The 20,311-nt window shown below is 42.8% G+C and overlaps 1 protein-coding gene across 1 annotated transcript in view; it reads left to right on the top strand.

The window, feature by feature from the left end:
• Positions 1–13,811, top strand: part of PTK2B (protein tyrosine kinase 2 beta) — a 188,466-nt gene extending 174,655 nt beyond the window's left edge. The window contains exons 26-31 of the mRNA XM_075860829.1: positions 3,826–3,864; positions 4,290–4,317; positions 5,989–6,035; positions 7,170–7,313; positions 8,773–8,853; positions 10,129–13,811. Of these exons, the coding sequence (XP_075716944.1) occupies positions 3,826–3,864; positions 4,290–4,317; positions 5,989–6,035; positions 7,170–7,313; positions 8,773–8,853; positions 10,129–10,344 (555 nt within the window). The 3' untranslated portion in view covers positions 10,345–13,811. The remainder of the gene's footprint in view (positions 1–3,825; positions 3,865–4,289; positions 4,318–5,988; positions 6,036–7,169; positions 7,314–8,772; positions 8,854–10,128) is intronic.
• Positions 13,812–20,311: the final 6,500 nt, after the last annotated feature.

The raw sequence follows: 20,311 nt of genomic DNA, 5'->3' as shown, positions 1-20,311 counted from the left end.
TTACCACACACAGGTCCCTGTAGATATTACCACACACAGGTCCCTGTAGATATTACCACACACTGCTCCCTGTAGATATTACCACACACTGCTCCCTGTAGATATTACCACACACTGCTCCCTGTAGATATTACCACACACTGCTCCCTGTAGATAATACCACACACACTGCTCCCTGTAGATATTACCACACACTGCTCCCTGTAGATATTACCACACACACTGCTCCCTGTAGATATTACCACACACTGCTCCCTGTAGATAATACCACACACTGCCCCCTGTAGATATTACCACACACTGCTCCCTGTAGATATTACCACACACGCTGCTCCCTGTAGATATTACCACACACTGCTCCCTGTAGATAATACCACACACTGCCCCCTGTAGATATTACCACACACTGCTCCCTGTAGATATTACCACACACGCTGCTCCCTGTAGATATTACCACACACTGCTCCCTGTAGATATTACCACACACTGCTCCCTGTAGATAATACCACACACACTGCTCCCTGTAGATAATACCACACACTGCTCGCTGTAGATAATACCACACACTGCTCCCTGTACATAATACCACACACTGCTCCCTGTAGATATTACCACACACACTGCTCCCTGTAGATATTACCACACACACTGCTCCCTGTAGATAATGCCACACACTGCTCTCTGTAGATAGCGCAACACACACAGCCCCCTGTAGATAGTGCCACACACACAGCCCCCTGTAGATAGCGCCACACACACTCCTATAGATAGCGTCACACCCCCCTGTAGATAGGGCCACACACTGCCCCCTGTAGATAGTGCCACACACTGCCCCCTGTAGATAATACCACACCTCTCCCTGTAGATAGCGCCACACACTGTTCCCTGTAGATAGCGCCAAACAGACCCCCTGTACTGTGCCACACATAGCCCCCTGTAGATAGCACCACACATAGCCCCCTGTAGATTGCATCACAACCCCCTCCCCTGTAGATAGCACCACACTCCCCTGTATATAGCGCCACACCCACCCACCAGTAGAAGGTGCCTCACACAACCCCTTTGTAGATAGTTCCACACACAGCCCCCTGTAGATTGCATCACAACCCCCTCCCCTGTAGATAGCACCACACTCCCCTGTAGATAGCGCCACACCCACCCACCAGTAGAAGGTGCCTCACACAACCCCTTTGTAGATAGTTACACACACAGCCCCCTGTAGATTGTGCTGCCTGCATAACAAAAAAAAAAGGCTGAATGGCGGACTCTCAAAAGAGTAAAAAAACTTAGATAACTGTGGATTATATAATACAAATTAGACTATGTGTGTGAAGTCATTTTTAGGTCCAAAATCTGTGCTGATTAATTTCATAATGTAAATTTATAGCAGTCAGAGCTAATTTTTCGGATACAGAGCCCCAATTCCCTGTATAGAGTAAAATGATACAATTCTCACTGCCTGCAACCACCACTAGGGGGAGTTTAGGAGATTACTGCATACTGATTTACTATTGAGTTCAATGTATAACAGTATGTAGTTAGCTCCTCCTAGTGGTGGATGCAGGTAGCCAGCAGGTTACATTTTAATTCTATTTCTATGCAGTGGATCTGTGTAATTCTTCTTTTCCCCTGTGGTGGAGCTGTAGGGATATTGAACACTCTCTGCCAGATTCTCCTGCAGTGTAAAGCAGAGAATCCCAGTCCCACCATTCTAATACAAGGGATTATCCAAAGTGGACAAACGTTTTAGTTTTTAGCCAACCAAAGATATTTAAGGAACATTTCTCCCCCCTATAATTAAGAAAAAACAATAATTCCAAGACCTGGAATAAACATCTTAAAAGTTATTTCTAGCCTATTGTTAGTTATTTAAGCTTCCCACGGGATCACTCAGCATTCCCAGATGGGATAAATGGGCAACGTGCCTTTTTATGGAGCGATACATCCCCCATTCCCATTTCAGGGCATAACTAGACACATTTGCCATTTAGGAGCCTGGGGAAGTTGAGTGATGCCCCCTGTAGGCCATATTGCTTGCAGGAACAGATCTAATCAAGAGATGGCTGGATAGTATTTGACAGAAGACGACTACTTATGGATTTATGTTTAATGAGAATCTTTTTTAATTAAAGGGGAAATGCATTTCAAAAATAACCAAAAACAGTTGTGACCTTCGTGGTGATGATCTCCTATTAAACTCAATATATAAGATGAATTAGAAGCAGAGGTAGTAACTTGTATGGGGCTATTTTACCGCTGGATATCGCCTACATCTGCTACATATTGATCGTGACCCCGTCACCTTGGGAAGATTGGCAAGTGGACGATTAATTAGGCAGCTGAGCTTAACCCGTTACTTAAATATTCCTGGTCCCCAGTGACCCTGATTTTTTCCTCTCCATGTCAGTCTACGCGCTGAGACGTAGATGGGGTCGGATGTAATTGGTTTCCTGCCGTCAGATGAATACTGAATCACCACGCTCTGATATATCACAAAAAGAACCAAAGGGGGCAACTCCGAAAATCTGTGATCCCCATGGACTTGACGGCTTTCTTATGTGAAATATTTAATGCATAAGGGTCAACAGTGACCTGGAAGGGGGCAGTATTATAAGGGATTCAAATCCCGTCATTATACCAGACCTGTGTGTGCCCAGAATATTAACATTGTAAGAGAAACGGCAGAATGCTTATATTTTATCCATCATTTTTAACATCAGATCTTATGGACCCTTCATTGTGCGCTAATAGGGTACATGGCGGGTATAAAGAATAGGAATACCCAGACCTGGACTTCCCTCTATTAGCTAGAGCAAAAACCGATGTTGGGGTCCCTGCATGATTGGGCACCCATTGATTTTGAATCGGTACCATGTAATTGTATATGAGCAGCTACATGCGGAAGGGAGTTGACTTGAAGGACTCCCGCAATCAGATAGTCCCCCAGTGGCTTGCGTCATGGTAAGGTTTTGACCAAAGTGGTCATCTACTCTACATAAAAAGGAGGGGAACCCCATGGCAAAGACCAAAATGGGCCTTCATTATGATGCCAAGTTTTTCGAGCAAGGACAAAAGGGTTTGGTGTTTGTTTAACCAATCCATGCTCTTTCTTCGACCTTTGGGCCAATTTTCCACTACCTTATTTGCTGACTATACAGTTCCTTTATAGAGAGGAGCCCTGCACAGTTTCTCACCACCTAAGGGCATGGGGCCAACCAGGATTGGGTCAACTTTCTCCAAAGTCTCCATAGGAGCCCTATAGTCTGTTTCAGTGGTTCGCAACCTGCCATGTTGAGGTTCCTTTGCCAATATCAGAACTTTGGGGCATGTTTGCCATCTTTTAGGGATAATTTTTCATAAGATTTGAGGTGTGGCGCTTTTTGGGAATAAGTTCCAAATTTTTACGAGTTTGTGCCAAATTTATAAAATGCCTGCTGTATTTTTTACACCGACCAAGCCTGACGTGCGCCAGTCATACAATGCAGCGACGTTTTCTAAGTGCAGAACCAGAGCCAGATTCACATACGTCTGTGCAACAGTTTTGTTCATTTGGCACATGACGCCAAATAACACTTTGTATAAATGTGCCGTTTTATTCCATAGTGGCACAGGTATCGTATAGTGGCATATCACTGGCACCGACCAACTTTACTAGCGGGTCACAGCTAAGAATATTACACCTCCTATGTCTATACTTACTGCAATAGCTGGCGCCAGGATGCCGTCTTGTATTGTATATAGCCAGTTGAGCAAATTAAAGAGGACACACATTTCCAGTTGACCCCTTTCTACGGGATCTGATCATTTTTTTATTTTTACCTTCAGGATCAAAAGAAGCAAGTCAATGACAAGACGCTTGATGTAGTAAGTATTTCACCCATTTTCCATACACAGTATACATCTTCCAGATGGCAGATCCTGGAGGAAGGGGGCGGGGGGGCTGGACTTACAGATTCTGTCCATATGGCCTCCACATATTTCAGTCTTCATGACACTTTTTCTTTACTTTCTCGTACATCTTTGATCCTTTAGAATAATATCTATCCATGGGAGGGGGGTTGGGTTTTTTTTTTAATGGAAAAGTTGCAGGACTTGAATGGACTGACACATCATGGATGAAAAGTCATACTAGTCGCACATGCCTGGCCTTATGTCTCGGCTGCAGGGGGTGGGTCTGTAGGATCTCAGGCGCCAGAACCTTCTATTGTTTTATCTATGATTTTTTTTCCATTGAGCTGAAATCATAAATTCCCTCTGATGATGAAGTTTTCATATTTCGTCTCTTACAGCCACTTCCAGAAAAAGATGTTGCATACAGTGAGTATGAGACCACCGATGAAACATATACATTTCCAAACAGGGAAGATCACAAATAGCGGAGGTTGTGACAACTTCTCATTCATATTCCTGAAGGAGACGGTCATTGTCACTGTATGGTTTTGTGGTATAGGGATCAGAATTTAGAGGGGTTTTCCATTCTTGGACATTTATGGCATATCCACAGGATATCCACATCCATAGAAGTAAATGGAAACTGAGTAGCACGGAGTGATACACTGTTTCCAGAATGGGGAGCTGTGAAAACATTGTAACTCGCTCGGCTACCCTGTTTACGCAAGTTCCAATCACTTCTATAGGAGTTATGGAAACAGCGTAGCTCAGCGAGCTCGGCTGTTTCTGAAACTTTGAACACCTCGTCAGTGTCCGAGGAGACGTGTAAGCCAGAAAAGGAAGGGGTCAGGGGCCCTATTCTAGTGATAGGTGGGACCCGCATCTATCGGACAATTATGGCATATCCTTTAAAGGGGTTGTCTAGTTTCTAAAATACTTTTTCATGCACCTATTAGGAAATTCGGAGTTAATAGTGGGGGGGGGGGTCATGATCCTCTCATGATCCTCATCTCTTGTCCAGAGTGGAGAGCGGTTATAAAGAGCGTCACTCTTTCTGCAGGACCTGTCCTGTATTACACAGACACCATTGATATGAATGGGCACTGTGTAATGCTTCATTTCCCCTGTGGTGGCGCTGCAGGGAAACTGAACACTTGCTGCCAGGTTTCCCCACAGATCACATCTGATCACTATTGATCAGCTTATTCTCAAGAGACCCTTCTAACAAGTAGGGATCGTCCAATACAGAAAACTTTGTTAAGAAGGCTGAACAGTAAAAACAGACCTAAAGCTACCACGGATGGAGTTATTCTTTAAAGTGCACCAGCTTCCAGGATCTCAGCCCGTCAGCATCTTGAACAGAGCTCCACTTGTAGCTGGTTTGTTGGGGTCCTGCAGAACAGTTGGGATAATATCAAGTGACAAATTCGACTAATAGGTCAAAACAGTGTGCAGCCCCATCTCAGTTTTGTGGGGACATATGGTGAAGACGCATAGTGCCCACTAGTTTAAAGGGAACCTGTCACCACTTCTATATGAAGTAAAGATAGTGAAGAGTACTTATCCGCTAGACAATGTTGGGGTTACCTCTTCCTTTGATTGCTTGCGCTATTAGGTCGATCGGAGGCTCAAAATGCAAATGCTATCTGCAGGAATCCCAGGCAGAAAACAGTCCCCTATACTCGTCATGTGCCGGTCTTGAGCCAATCACATGATAATCAGGTTTTTTGGACATGCGTTTGGCTAAAGACCTGCATAGACAGGACTATTTTGTGTCTTGGACATTAGATTTAGTGGGTATAGATTGGTGGAGGCCGGTGGGGCATATGCCCCGGGTGCCAAGTTGGGCGCCAACAAGCCTCTCTGACTGTTGATGTGTGAACTTCACATGTGAACTTTATCATTGCCCTGGTTAAGATAAAGCCTAGCTATGACTTTTGGCATATGTATGAATGGTCCTCAGGGGACAACCTTATTTTACACAGCAGCGGCTTTAGCGTTGGTTCGGTAACATGGGCTGGTCCAACCTTGGCCTGCTAACTTGGAAACTATGTTGATTATATCGAGTGTCCTCATGACTTTGTGCATCTCTTACAGCTGAATTCACGGTTCCTCCGCAGAAGCCTCCAAGGCTTGCCCCACAGGTGAGGAGATTGATATTAGAAGGCTGGCATCTGGCGTGGTGGGGTGTAAACTGTTTTCCATACACATACACGTACATGAGGGCTGGGTTTATCAGTAGGCATAGCCGGCTTGTGCTTATTCACTGGCAAACAAAATTAACTTTAAGGAGAAGAATACAATTCTAGTAGACCTACGATGGTATCTCTCTTGGAAGTTCTTGAAAGATCATAAAAGGTGAGACCTCCTCTACTCTAGGGGGCAGTCATAGCCACTCCTCAAGCCTCTTTCCAGTGCTGATCCCTACTAGAAACGACATACCGGTGGCCATTCATTGGTTGCTTACATGTCATTTACTGTCAGCAGTAGAAGATGGAAGCAGCTAAGTAAATTATTCCCTCTGTGAAACAACTTGGTTTCTGCTTTTTTTTTTTGTCGACACCATAGCTGTCATTTTAGGGTAACTATGATTGTTATTATCACTATAGTGGCACTTTGGTTTCCACTTCTTACTGGCACTATGGCTGTCACTGTTATGGGGAAAATGTGGCTGGATATGTTATGAGGGCACTGTGGCTGCCACTGTTGTTGTGGAAGTGCTGTGTCTGTAACTGTTGTGGGGGCACCGGGATTGTCACTGTTATTGGAAAAGTGTATCTGTCAGTGTTGTGGTGAAAAGGTAGTTAGCACTTTTATGGAGGTACTGTATTTGGCAATATTATGGGGGCACTGTGTAAGCTTTTTTTTTTTATTGTAACACGGTGCCTGGCTCTTTTATGGGGGTACATTGGCAGTACCCCTTTAAATGATAAAACATTATGTATCTGCTCTTTGACTCGTGAGTTCTCTTGACAACTGTATGAGTCGGGTTCTTGTTCCCTAATTTACTTATCACGTATAGAAACTTTTTATCCCCCGATCGCAAAACAATTTGGCCAGTGTGCGTGTATCCACAAAATTTTTTGTGATAAGACGTATTTTGGAATATTTTTTTTATTGATTACCAACATGTCATCACCACTGGAAATATCCGTATCTACCAAACCGTTACAAAGCTTGCGGAAAGTCCGTTAAGTTTATTGTTATCAACTGAAAACTTGTTACATTGTGTCATGTTGGGTTTTGTTTCATTGTAACGCTACTGTGGCTTCTCACAGAGCCTCCAAACAGCTCCGACTGCCAACATCGATCGTACAGATGACAATGTATACCAGAGTGTGATGGAGCTGGTGAAATCAGTGCTACAACTAAAGAATGACATCTACCAACTACCTCCCGAGGGATACATCCTTGTAGTTAAGGTAGGATTAGCTTTGTGGGACTTTGTCACTAGGTATCTAATTTTCTTCTACATTAACCCAATTTCCTTATAATGTACCAATCCATGAGTCATCCCATTTGCACTGAATTTATTTAGTTAATTTGCTTCCTAAATGCCAAATTAATCAACTTTCCAAATATCCATCATTTTGCTGCTGTAGAGTCTGTAAAAGTCCTGTACATAGCTGGTTGTCCTGCAATTTCTGACATAAATCAGACAGCCCACTGTTCCTCTCTGCTCTCCCTCTCCTTTCTGTCAGTGTTAGAGATAGCAGCTGGAAAGGAAGAGAGGGTTGTATACAGCAGATCAGAGTGTGGAGAGGGGGGAACTAATCCAAGTGATTAGTGAGTGCAGATCACACAGGCTGTCAGTATCAGAGAGTAAATAGTGAGGAAAGCACGGGGGGGGGGGGAGGAATACACAGTCTGTGTATCTGTGTAAACGGAGAGGAGAGGAGGGAGGGAGGAGGAATCACACACTACTCCGCATTAGTGTCTATCAGCACAAGGGAGAAGTGATTCCTCATAGGCTGTAGAAGGAGAAAGCAGTACAGGAATAAAGCTGTTCTGAGCTAGGGAAGGCAGGAGCATCCTTTACACACAGACATCACTAATCCATAATGTATTACTGGGAGGGACACATCCACATCAAAAGTCTGAAACTAGGAGCAGGCTGTAAACTATCAGGAGGTTTGAAAATGAATGAAGGAATGAAGATTGCAGCCTGAAACTTAGTGTAACTTCTTTAACTTCAGGAAACCACTAACATTTATACATTTATTTTTTTATGTCCAAAGTGTCTATAAACTTTAAACTGCCTAGTGATCTGAAGAGCAAAGCTACAATCCCTCTAAAATGTCTCGACATGAAAAAACCCTTTTATACTGAAACCGGATCAGCGATCTGCTGATCGACAACAGTCCAGCTTCAGAATCCCATGGAAATGTAGTATTACTTTACAGGAATTCAAATGAATGACTGCCCATGTAATATAAGGACAGGTCAGGTCCTCCAAAATAAGAGCTGCTCTTTGTTAGTGTCTTTCCTCCCATACAATATACAAGTGGTTTCCAAACTTGGCTCTGCGGCTGTTACAAAATGACAACTCCCAGCCTGCCTTGACAGCCGAAGACTGGGAGTTGTAAATTTGCAACAGCTAGAGAGCCCCCGGTTGGAAACTACTGCACTAAACTATAGACTTTAGACTTTATTTCAATTGGAAGTCATGAAGATCCTTAGGACACCCTTTTCTTGTAGTGAGTCATAGTCTGAACGGGGGTTCTCCTCCAATCAATCGGCTTTGATATACAGTACCAGTTTCATCTGATTTCATCCCTGCAGCCAAGTTGGATATTAACCTTTTTAGATTCACCGTACTTTGGCTGCATCTTAAGTCTTTTCTATGAAATATGCCTTTATGTTTTGTCCTTCGTCTTCTAGAATGTCGGGTTGACTCTCCGGAAACTCATAGGGAGTGTGGATGCAATTCTTCCGTCATTACCCACATCGTCCCGTACAGAGGTAATGTATGTGATATGTATAGCGTTACTGTATTACTGACCAGACTAGGGACTTATTTCAAGGAGACATTCTGACATTCCGATAACATTGGAAATTTTTGCCAAAATGCTGAAATATTTTTGTAATTTTTACCTAAAATTTTATTTTATAGTTTTTTAGTATTTCATGTTTTACTTTGCTTTCAACTGGGACTTGCTGGGATCTGCAATCAGTTGTTATGAGCGGACAGGGTCCGGCTGGCCCACGAGAGGATGCTCCGATGGGCCCAGGCACTGACGCAATAATGAGAGTCAAAGTTTCAGCAGAACACAAACCCGTTTGGAGACAATCACTTGTCACTAGGGTCTAGTGGAACGGGGAAAAAAATGGTGATTTTTCAATTTTTTGGAGGGGTTTTGTTTTTATGGCATTCAACGTGCGGTAAAAACAGCACGTTAACTTTATTCTCTGGATCAATACGATTACGGCGATACCAAATTGATATTGTTTTTATGTTTTACTACTTTTACAAGGAAAAGCTTCTTTTTTCCGTCGATTGTGCAGCGTGAGGACTTATTTTTTGCGGGGTGAGCTGTAGTTTCTATTGGTACCATTTTGGGGTACATGAGACTTTTTGACCACTTTTTATTCAATTTTTTATGGCAAATGAAGTTACCAAAAGCAGCGATTCTGGCATTTAATATTTGTTGTTTTTTTTACGGTGTTCACTGTGCGGGTTAAATAATGTTATATTGTAATAGTTCAGACTTTTATGAGCGGGGCAACACCACTTATGTTAATTTTTTTTATTTTTGACGTTGTGCTTGGGGGAAATGGGAAAAGGGGAGTTTTTTTAACTTTGATTATTTTATTATATATATATATATATACATATATTAATAAAACTTTATTTAACTTATTTGCTAGTTCCCCTATGGGACTTGAACCAGCGATCGCATGATATACTGCAATACTACTATATTGCAGTACAGTATATCGTTAAACTGACAGTTTGAAGCCGGATGCTGGGTTTCATAGAAGTACAAAGATGGCAGACCCCCCAGACTGCCATGCCAACCATCGGCACCCTGCGATTGCATTACGGGGCATGATGATGCAACGTTACAGGGGACTGCCCCTGTTTCTAACTGCTTTTTACTGTGGCATCTAATGGGTTAAACGAGCTGGATCCTGAAAAAAAAAATATTTCAAAAATTTCAAAAACATTTCCAATTTGATATTTACATTTTAATTGGGTTTTGAATAAATTACTTATCCGTTTTTGTTTCTGAGCAGATTGAAGGAACACAGAAACTCCTGAGTAAAGACTTGGCCGAACTGATCAATAAGATGCGGTTAGCGCAGCAGAACGCGCAGACATCTCTTAGCGAGGAATGTAAAAAACAGATGTTGACAGCTTCTCATGCGTTGGCCGTGGATGCCAAAAACCTACTGGATTCTGTGGACCAAGCACGAGTCAGAGCTAACCTTGCAAAAGTGGCTACAGAGTGACATTACAAAGGAAATCTTGATCTGACGCGAAACGCGTCGTTCCTCCCTGTAACTGTGGTCATATAGACAGCAAGTGCTGCTAAGTAACGGAAACAATGGACTGGACCAAAAATTCCTCTTGAAATATAAGGAAAAACAATGTTACTTTTTAACTGATGGGTGACAATTTATGGTTTGTAGAAAAGTATTTATTTTGCGAATATGTTTTCAAGATCATTTCCCTGCACGCTGGACAATTGTTGTTTTTTTTTTTTTTTTAAATTTTGGGGAATTTTGGCGAGAAAACCCGAACTGATGTGAGTTTTTAGACCATGGACGTATCAGCTTTATGGCAATGAATGTTTCTTTTATTTATTATTTCTTTTTGGTTTACTTTGATTTTTGTAATCTGCCGTTTTGCAGATGTTACTGTTGTGTAGTTTGTGTTTGATATTCATATGGGGTGACGTTGTATTATTTCGTTGGGTTACGCGCTTCATGTTCCAGCAGTTTAACAACTATTTTTTCTGTACGTAGCAGCTGAAGAATCTTCTTATGATTCAAGGATTGAAAAAATAAATCGACGAGGCCAAAAAATATATAAATTTTTCAATTTGCCGATACTGCTTTACTGTTTTATAGGACAATTTTCTATAGAACTTTAAATCTTTTATTCCAAGAGGGTTCAGATCATGTCACTGTCTATGAAAATTTTTATGTTTTGGTCTATTATTTTCACTCCCTTACCAAATGTAAATATGCCGGAGATATTCTTATATTCCCCCTGCATGATGGGAGGATAAAGCTCTATCTATAAATGTTGTAAATGAGTTTTTGAGATTTACCTTAAATGGGTTCTGCTTTACTTAGTATAGAAGGCTTATAGGGTTATTCCCATCGGATCGTCAGGCAGATTCTGGCAATGCGCTCCATTAGTTAAATGGTTATTCCCATCTCATAAATTGAAAACAATTTCTGATCAGTGGCGGTCTGACCTTTGGGACCCCCACCGATCCTGAGAATGAAGGAGCTGCAGTGCTGCTTTTCCGCTTCCCCCTTTTCAAAGTTTTCCCTGCACAGCGGGTGATCGGGAGCGATGCTTTGCAGGGATAAAAAATTGAAACGGCCGGAGCACTTCTTCATCATCCGGATCGGTGGAGGCCCCAGAGGTCGGACCGCCATCAATCAAAAATTTTTGTATTTTTTTTTTATGAGATAGGAATAACCTGATAGCTTTTGGGGAGGAGTTTGTACCTTTGGAGAAGAGTCCAAACGGACCAATAAGAAAGCTGCTTTAGGACCTTATGTGGTCAGGAGGCTCATCATTTTTCCTCACCTTAATGCTCAGTCTTTACTTGAACTTTTGCAAGTAGTGCAGCTGTAGTTCAACAGTGACCACCATTGGACCAAGCACATGGCTTGAAGATACACTAGACCGTTCTGGGCACACAATTTTTGATTTTCCAAAATATACTTGTACAACTCCTCTCAACTGTGTCGTTTGTCACTAAGTCTGATGTTGAATTGCACCTACTTCACCACTTGTTGATTCTTGCCCTGATGCAAAGCAGGCACCGACTTAAAGGCTATGGACACTTTTGCACTCATTTTTATTTTTTGTTCATTCACTTCCTAAATGCAAAATTAAGCAAGTTTCTAAATAGTCTTCATTAAAAAATTGTTACCGTTTTTCTGTTTTAGAGTCTGTGTAACTCCTCTACATAGCTGGCTGTGCTGCTAATTCTGACATGGATCCGACAGCACACTGCTCCTAGCTGCTGTCGGCTCAGGGCTCTTATCTGCTCTCTTTGCTGTCCCCCTACCTTCTCTCAGTGTCAGAGATACCAGAAGGGATGAAATGGGGAGGAAGTTGTACACAGCAAAGCAAACTGTATTATCTAGAGAGGAGAGAACCCACAGCAGAGTGTGCAGGGGAAATCACACAGGCTGTACTGTATCACAGTGTAGATAGGGAGAAGAGCACACATGGCAAAATCTGCAGGCGGAGGGGAGGGATATCACACAGGCAGCATTAGTGCAGGAAGGGAGGAAAACAATCATGGTGGAACCTGCAGGAGGGAGGTGGGAGAGAACACACATAGGCAGCATCACTGTCTGTACAGGGTAGAGGAGATCCCTTATTGGCTGAATAAGGAGAAAGCAATATAGGAATAAAGCTCTGCTGATACATGAGAGCTAGTGAAGGCAGCAGCATCCTGGATTCACAGAACTTACATCCAGCATGTATTACTGGCAGGGACACATCCACAGGACAAGGTCTGAAACTAAGAGCGGGTTTTAAACTGCATTTCAGGTGTTCGGAAAATAAATTGAGGAATAAAAATTGCAGCCTGAAACCTTTTTTTAATTCCAGGTAACCACTAAGATATGTAAAAATCATTTTTTTATGTGTCAAAGTTGTCCATAGCCTTTAAATACTAAGGCACATTCTTTGAATTTAGAACATTATGGTCTAAAATGACCACAGATTCAACACTAGGAAAAAATATTATTGGAGCACCAGATAAGTAGCTAATCTAGGACTTTTGGGACCCTCAGTTCTCAGGAGGCTAGCCATCTTGCCTCATCGTAATGCAAAGTTTGTGTCCCCTGAGTCTTTATTGGGACTTTTACCGCAAGTTCTGCTAAAGTTTATGATTGGTTACAATTGGATTTCAAGCAAGTTGGTCTGATGACACTGTATAGTGGACTGGGCTGTCATTTTAAAATTTTTCCCAAAAATACTTTGACAGCTGCTCATCACTTGGTCTTCAAGGAGTTTAGCAAAGCTCTGATGGTCCCCACTACTGAGCTGCACCTTCACCACCACTTCTTGTCTCTTGTCCTGATGAACGCAGATATTAGTCTTAAATAAAAGTGGTCCTATATTGCTTCAAAATGCAGCAAACGTTGGAACCTTAATATCTGGAATGCCGCTAATTCAAAATTAGGCAAAATTAGTCCAAAATATGGATCCCCAGTGTAGGTCCCGAAGACACCTAAACATGTACACAGCTCCTCTGTAGTGTGATTTTCCAGCCTTGGCTTGAGGTCTGATGGGCACCACTGCTGAACGTCACCTACACCAAAATTTCTTGACCCATGCCATGGTGCTTAGCAGGCACCAGGGTAACCATAAGGCAACTTCTAGTGGTCTATAATTATTTTTTTTTATTTTTTTTACTACAGTTCAGTACTTGAGCACTTTGGAAGATCTACTGCGGGGGAAGGGCATTTCTTGTTTACATGTGAATTATTCATTGAGGCTGCTCTATGGACAGAATACATGGGACTGTACATCTACAGAGATCAGTATATACGTACCCCAAGTATAAAGCAGCCAGTATGGAATAGCTGTCCCTGACTACCAACTCATATTCTCAGTTGTCCTAGCCTTATTCACTAAGTCCCAGAGAACCCATTTAATGGAGATGTTCAGTCGTTGGACTGGAATGACTAATAAAATGAATCTGCTTATGTTGTGTTTACTGATGACTATAAATGGAATTTACTGTTATGTATTTTACACATTTGCTTTTTTTGGTGCATGTGGGTCGGTGTATTGGGTTAGGTGTGTAGGGTGTGATGGTGGGCCAAACATGAGCCCCATAGCTTTGTTCAGATTTTATGACGGGTGCTTTTCTGTACTGCAGAGTTATTGGGAACTGGTAATTGTTGTGGGTGATTTTATGGCCTCCCCATCTCTTAATAGATGCTTCCAGCATGGCTGCACATTCATCCGATCTCAATCTTAGAGTCAATTCACACACAGTTTTTGATGCGGAAACCACATCGGAATCATCCCTTGTGGTCTAGGTCAGTTAAGGAATTAGTGGAAGCAGGGCCGCCATCAGGAATTTCAGGGCCCCATACAGCTAAATTCTCTGGGCCCCCCTACCGTGGCACCGCCTGTTAACGGTACTCCGTCCAGCACTATATCATGCTACCCAGGGCTGCCATCAGGGGGGTATTAGGGGTACTGATGTGAGGGGCCCGGCCAAACCTAATTGAAAGGGGGGCCCGGCAACTGCCACTACTTGCCTTTGGTAGAAGAAAAACAGGCCCCTGCAATGGAGCCTGTTTTTTTCACCAAAAGTATGTCGTGAGCTGCGGGCCCCCCCTCTCGTCATGGGGGCCGTCAAACACCGCCCGCCTGCGCGACCAATCGCGCGCAAAAGCAAACTCCCGCGCGCACCCGCGTCCGCACGCACCAGCGACCACCCGCGACCGTCTGGAACCGCGCACCCAATTTTGAGGCAGATTTTGACCTGCCCACACTATCTTGCTGCGTTTTTTGCCCGCGGCGATTGAGGACAGCAGACAAAAATCGCAGCGAAAAATGAATTTTCTGCCTCCCATTGATTTCGATGGGAGGTCAGAGGCGGAACCGCGGCAAGAAAGGACGTGCTGCTTTTCCTTTTTTCCGCGACTGGCTCCCATTGATTTCAGATTAAATCAATGGGAGGCGGTTTTGGAAGTTGTTTGGTGCTGATTCTGACGCAGTGTCCGAGTCAATATCAAGGCCCAAAAACTCTGTGAACTGGGCCTTATTGTTAGGGCTTATTCAGACGAACGTGTAATACATCCGTGCAACGCGCGTGATTTTCACGCGCCTCGCACGGACCTATGTTACTCTATGGGGTCGTGCAGACTGTCAGTGATTTTCACGCAGCGTGTGTCCGTGTGTCCGCTGCGTAAAACTCACGACATGTCCGATATTTGTGCATTGTTCGCGCATCACGCACCCATTGAAGTCAATGGGTGCGTGAAAATCACGCCCAGCACTTCCGCAGCCGTATAAACTATGACTGAAAACAGAAAAGCACCGCGTGCTACAAACATACAAACAGAGTGTCATAATGATGGCGGCTGCGCGAAAATCACGCAACCGCGCATCATACGCTGCTGACACACGGAGCTGTTATGGACCTTTTGCATGTGCAAAACGCCACGTTTTTTGCGCACACAAAAAGCACACGCTCGTGTAAATCCGGCCTTAGGGTAGGAACACACTAGGCATGAACACTGCGGATTTTATGCAACACATTTTATTGTGGATAATCCGCAGCGTATCACAGTCACAGCCGAGTGGATGAGATATGAACAAATCTCATCCACACGCTGCAAAAATAATGGACCTGCAGTGTGGCTTTTTAAGTCGCATGTCAATGTATTCTGTGGAATCGCTGCTCCTCTGTTGCGGAAATGCCGCGGTTCTGCCGCAAAAATCACAAATGAGAAAAAAAAAAAGGCACTTTTTTAAATTTATAAAAAAAGTTTAGACTTGCCCCGGCCGTAGTCCTGGTGACGCGATCCTCTATTCTTAGCGCAGCCCGGCCTCCTTGGATGACACTGTAGACCATGTGACCGCTGCAGCACCAAACAACTTCCAAAACCGTAGGTGGTCTAGATCAGTGAAGGGGTTAACGATAACATCCCTGGTGGTTTATGACAGTGAAGAGTTTAATGGTAACATCCCTGGTGGTCTATGGCAGTGAAGAGGTTAATGATATCATCCCTGGCGTTCTAGGGTAGTGAAGGGGTCTTCTCACAAATGACATTTATCGCTGGGGTACCGGGATGAGCAGGAGTTTGTAGGGTGCGATGGTCGAGCATGTGCACTTCCACTTCTTTAAAAGTCTCTGGGGCTGACGGATACAGCGTTCTTGTGATCAGTGGGGCCCCCAGCAATCAACATTTATTACCGATCCTATAGATAGGCGATAAATGTAAATTGTGGGAAAACCCCTTTAATGATAACATCCCTGGTGGGCTAGGGCAGTGAAGGGGTTAATGATGACATCTCGGGTGGGCTAAGACAGGGAAGGGGTTAATAATAAAATGCTCTTTCTCTGATGATGCAGTGTCTGTGTAATCTATGAGAGAACCTTGGAGACCCTGAGCAGGGGACGGGAGTAGGAGAAGCCGGATACTGTTTATAAACCCTGTGGCCACAGTGGCCCCCTACACCCTCTGGGCCCCCTACACCCTCTGGGCCCCTGACCGGACCATTAAAATCCCACTGATGTTCCACATGTTGCTTCAATGCTTTTGTGAACAGTGGAAGTTGTAGTGATTCCTGTGATGTCGTCTTGTTTGAACGCTCAGATTGTTGTTTTTTATTGGAGTCTTTGGCCCGCGAGCTGCGGCTCTGAATCGCTGTTCTCTCTTTTGTTGTTCAGCTGCGCAGGGACCTGGAACCGGATCAAACAGAGAGACGGCCAGGAAGTGTCCTAATGCCGCTTTCCTAACTCGCGCCGGCTGATGAAAGAAGCCGATGGTTTTGTTTATCTTCTGATAGAATAATTATTCTGAAAAATCCCGGGAGAATATTTAACAAGAGGCAGGAGGAGATGATTTATGTGAGAACAGATAATAAAATATAAGATTACAGTAGACGTGTGAGTTGTAGGAAATATAAGACGGGTCTTCTCTTCAAGATTTGTATATCAATGGTCCACGACTATTACTATATATTCTACATAAACTCAAATCCATATAATCTGGCACCAGATAGTCGGAAAATAATTTACTTCTGCATCTGGTTCCACTCTAGACCACCAGGACCATCAGCAGCTTATCAATATATAGGATGTAAGCAATTTATTACATATATAGTAAAGAGCTGGCACACAATATGTTATATAGCATCACTCTAATACTATACCATTCTATTATATGACAAATTATAATCTCATTGGCCATGGTGGAGTAGTGGGATTCAAAAATCTTAACCCAGGTTTACCCTTTAAAGGGGTTGTCAAGTTTAGAAAACCCTTTTTCATAAACCTTATTATCCTGAAATAATAGCGGGGGGTCCTCTGTTTAGGGTCCTCATCTTTTTGGTCAGAGTGGAGAGCGGTTATAAAGAGCGTCTCTCTCTCTGGAGGACCTGTCCTGTATTACACGAACAACACATTAATAGGAATGGACATGGTGTAATACTTTATTTCACCTGGGGTGGCGCTGAAGGGAAATTGAACACTAAGGGTATGTGCACACACACTATTTACGTCCGTAATTGACGGACGTATTTCGGCCGCAAGTCCCGGACCGAACACAGTGCAGGGAGCCGGGCTCCTAGCATCATACTTATGTACGATGCTAGGAGTCCCTGCCTCTCCGTGGAACTACTGTCCCGTACTGAAAACATGATTACAGTACGGGACAGTTGTACTGCAGAGAGGCAGGGACTCCTAGCATCGTACATAAGTATGATGCTAGGAGCCCGGCTCCCTGCACTGTGTTCGGTCCGGGACTTGCGGCCGAAATACGTCCGTCAATTACGGACGTAATTAGTGTGTGTGCACATACCCTTACTCCCAGGTTTTCTACAGATCACAGCTAGAGAATAGGCTGAACTAGAGGGACTTGTCCCTAGAATGAATAGATATCCTTTTGTATTAAAAATATTTATTGTCAGGTACAATTGTGCAGGACACTTCTTCGGACGTTTTTGGAGCCGTTTTCTCATAGACATTGAAAACAGCTCAAAAAACAGCCATAAGAAACGCCACGAAAACGCAGCGAAAAACGTGAGTTGCTCAAAAAACATCTGAAAATCAGGGGCTGTTTTCCCTTGAAAACAGCTCTGTATTTTCAGACGTATTTTGTTAATCGTGTGAACATAACCGAAAAGCGATCAAATAATCACACAGTAAAGTCCCCTAGTGGGACTAAAAGAAACAAAGTAAACAAAAAGTTTCATAAAGTTTATAATAAATAAATAAAAATCCCAAATAAATAATGAAAAATCCACTTTTCCCCCTTACAAAATACTTTATTATGAAAAAACAAAAAAAAGTAAAAAAGTTTCACATATTTGGTATCGCCGCGTCCGTTACGACCCCAACTATGAAGCTGTTATGTTATTTTAACCCGCACGCTGAATGCCGTAAAAAAATCAAATAAAAAACTAAAATAAAAAATAATGCCGGAATTACTGTTTTCTGTTAATCCTGCCTTACAAAAAATGGGATAAAAAGTCGCATCTACTCCAAAATAATTCCAATAAAAACTACAAGTCGTCCCGCAAAAGAAAAGCCCTCATACAACTGCATCGGAGGAAAAATAAAAAAAGTTACGGCTCTTCAAATATGGAGACACAAAAACAAATAATTTTGAAAAAAAATTGTTTTTACTGTGTAAAAGTAGTAAAACATAAAACCGTATAAATTCGTCATTGTTGCAATCGTAAACAACCCGCTGAATAAAGTTATTGTGTTATTTTTACCACACGGTAAACGGCGTAAATTTAGGACGCAAAAACGTGTGACGAAAATGGCTATTTTGTTTCCTATTCGCCCCAAAGAAAAGTTAATAAAAGTTAGTCAATAAATTATATGTACCCCAAAATGGTGCTATACAAAAATTCAACTTGTCCCGTAAAAAAACAAGACCTTATACAGCTGTCGATGCAAAAAAAAAAAAGTTATAGCTCTTGGAATTCGACGATGGAGAAACATAAAAAATGGCTTGATCATTAAGGTTTAAAATAGGCCGGTCACTAAGGGGTTAATCCTCCACAACATTCCTGAACCGGCACATTTTGTCATTCAGCAGCCTGGGAATCCGTAATTTTCCATTGTCAAATCCGACCAAGGTTTTGCATAATTTTCTAAATGTGATGCCACTAATTTCCATACACAAACCCAAAAATCCAGATTTAGCTGCTCGTTCTCTGTCGTATTGTCCATCACTTTTAATAGTTTGCTTTTAATTGGTGCAGGCTGCAAAATTTAGAGGAGCTGTTTACTTTCCCGTGTCGTGCCATGAAGCGTTATGATCCTGAGCTACTGTATGGAATAAGCATTCAGCAGAATTTATGGAGACGTGACAGTGTCGGATTGGGGTCCCTTGGGGCCACCAGAGGAGATGATTCTGAGAGCCCTTCCTCCACCCATACAGAACATGGGAACGTCCACTTAGACTTGCATAATAACCTCTGTAGTTATCATTATATGCACAGGACGTATTATCAAGAAGGTCTAATAGATTATTTGTTAATCATCCCATTAGAAATGGACCCTAGCGGCAAGTGTTTAACTTCAAAGCCACCTCCAAATGGGGTTGTCTTCGGCTGGAAATTTGGAGTGTTAGAGCCTTGGGGCTGCTGGAGGATCCCACCCTGGGGGGTCAGTCTGAACCTGTATGGTGACCACATCGGAAGGTCAAGTTAAATACCCACAAAGCTTCATTATGCAGCTGATTCCAAATTTAACGTCTTCCAGCACTGTGGACGTACTTTGTTTGCTCCATCACCAGTGGGTGCCATCTGTAATATAGCCCTCAGAAGTCAATAGCTACCACGGCACCTAAGTGGTTTAACAGAGGAGTGGTGCCTAATAAAGGCCAAGGATGTGGCACGAAGGCTTCTTCCAGCTATGATGTTCCTCTTCAGAATTGACTGCACAGGTTCCTCGTCTGTACACCGGGTACCACCCAGGTAAGCCACATATTGTCCCCATGTCAGCCACAATGCCCACATTCCAGCCACAATTCTGTCAATGAGCCCTATGCGAGCCATAATGCCATATGAAAGCCTCAATGACCTAATGACAACCACCGCCTATCTCCCTCAGCACTCTCTGTACTTTGGACATTACCTGCCCGTCACCACTATTTTTCGTTGTCCATTGTTTTTTAACAAAGCAACATTAAAACTTGGAAGAAGATTCCCGTTTTTAACAGATTTTCCACTTCAGCGCTGGTTTCACCTTCCCTTTTCTCTCTTAATATTATTTAGATACGGTGTTGCGGTATTATTTATACATCGTATGGCGGTATTATTTATACATTGTATGACGGTATTATTTATACATTTTATGGCGGTATTATTTACACATTGTATGGCGGCATTATTTATACATTGTATGGCGGTATTATTTATACATTGTATGGCGGTATTATTTATACATTGTATGGTGGTATTATTTATATATTGTATGGCGGTATTATTTATACATTGTATGGCGGTATTATTTATACA

This window comes from Rhinoderma darwinii, chromosome 4 (assembly GCF_050947455.1).
Source record: "Rhinoderma darwinii isolate aRhiDar2 chromosome 4, aRhiDar2.hap1, whole genome shotgun sequence".
Lineage (NCBI taxonomy): Eukaryota > Metazoa > Chordata > Amphibia > Anura > Rhinodermatidae > Rhinoderma > Rhinoderma darwinii.
This window is presented reverse-complemented; position numbering and strand designations above follow the sequence as displayed.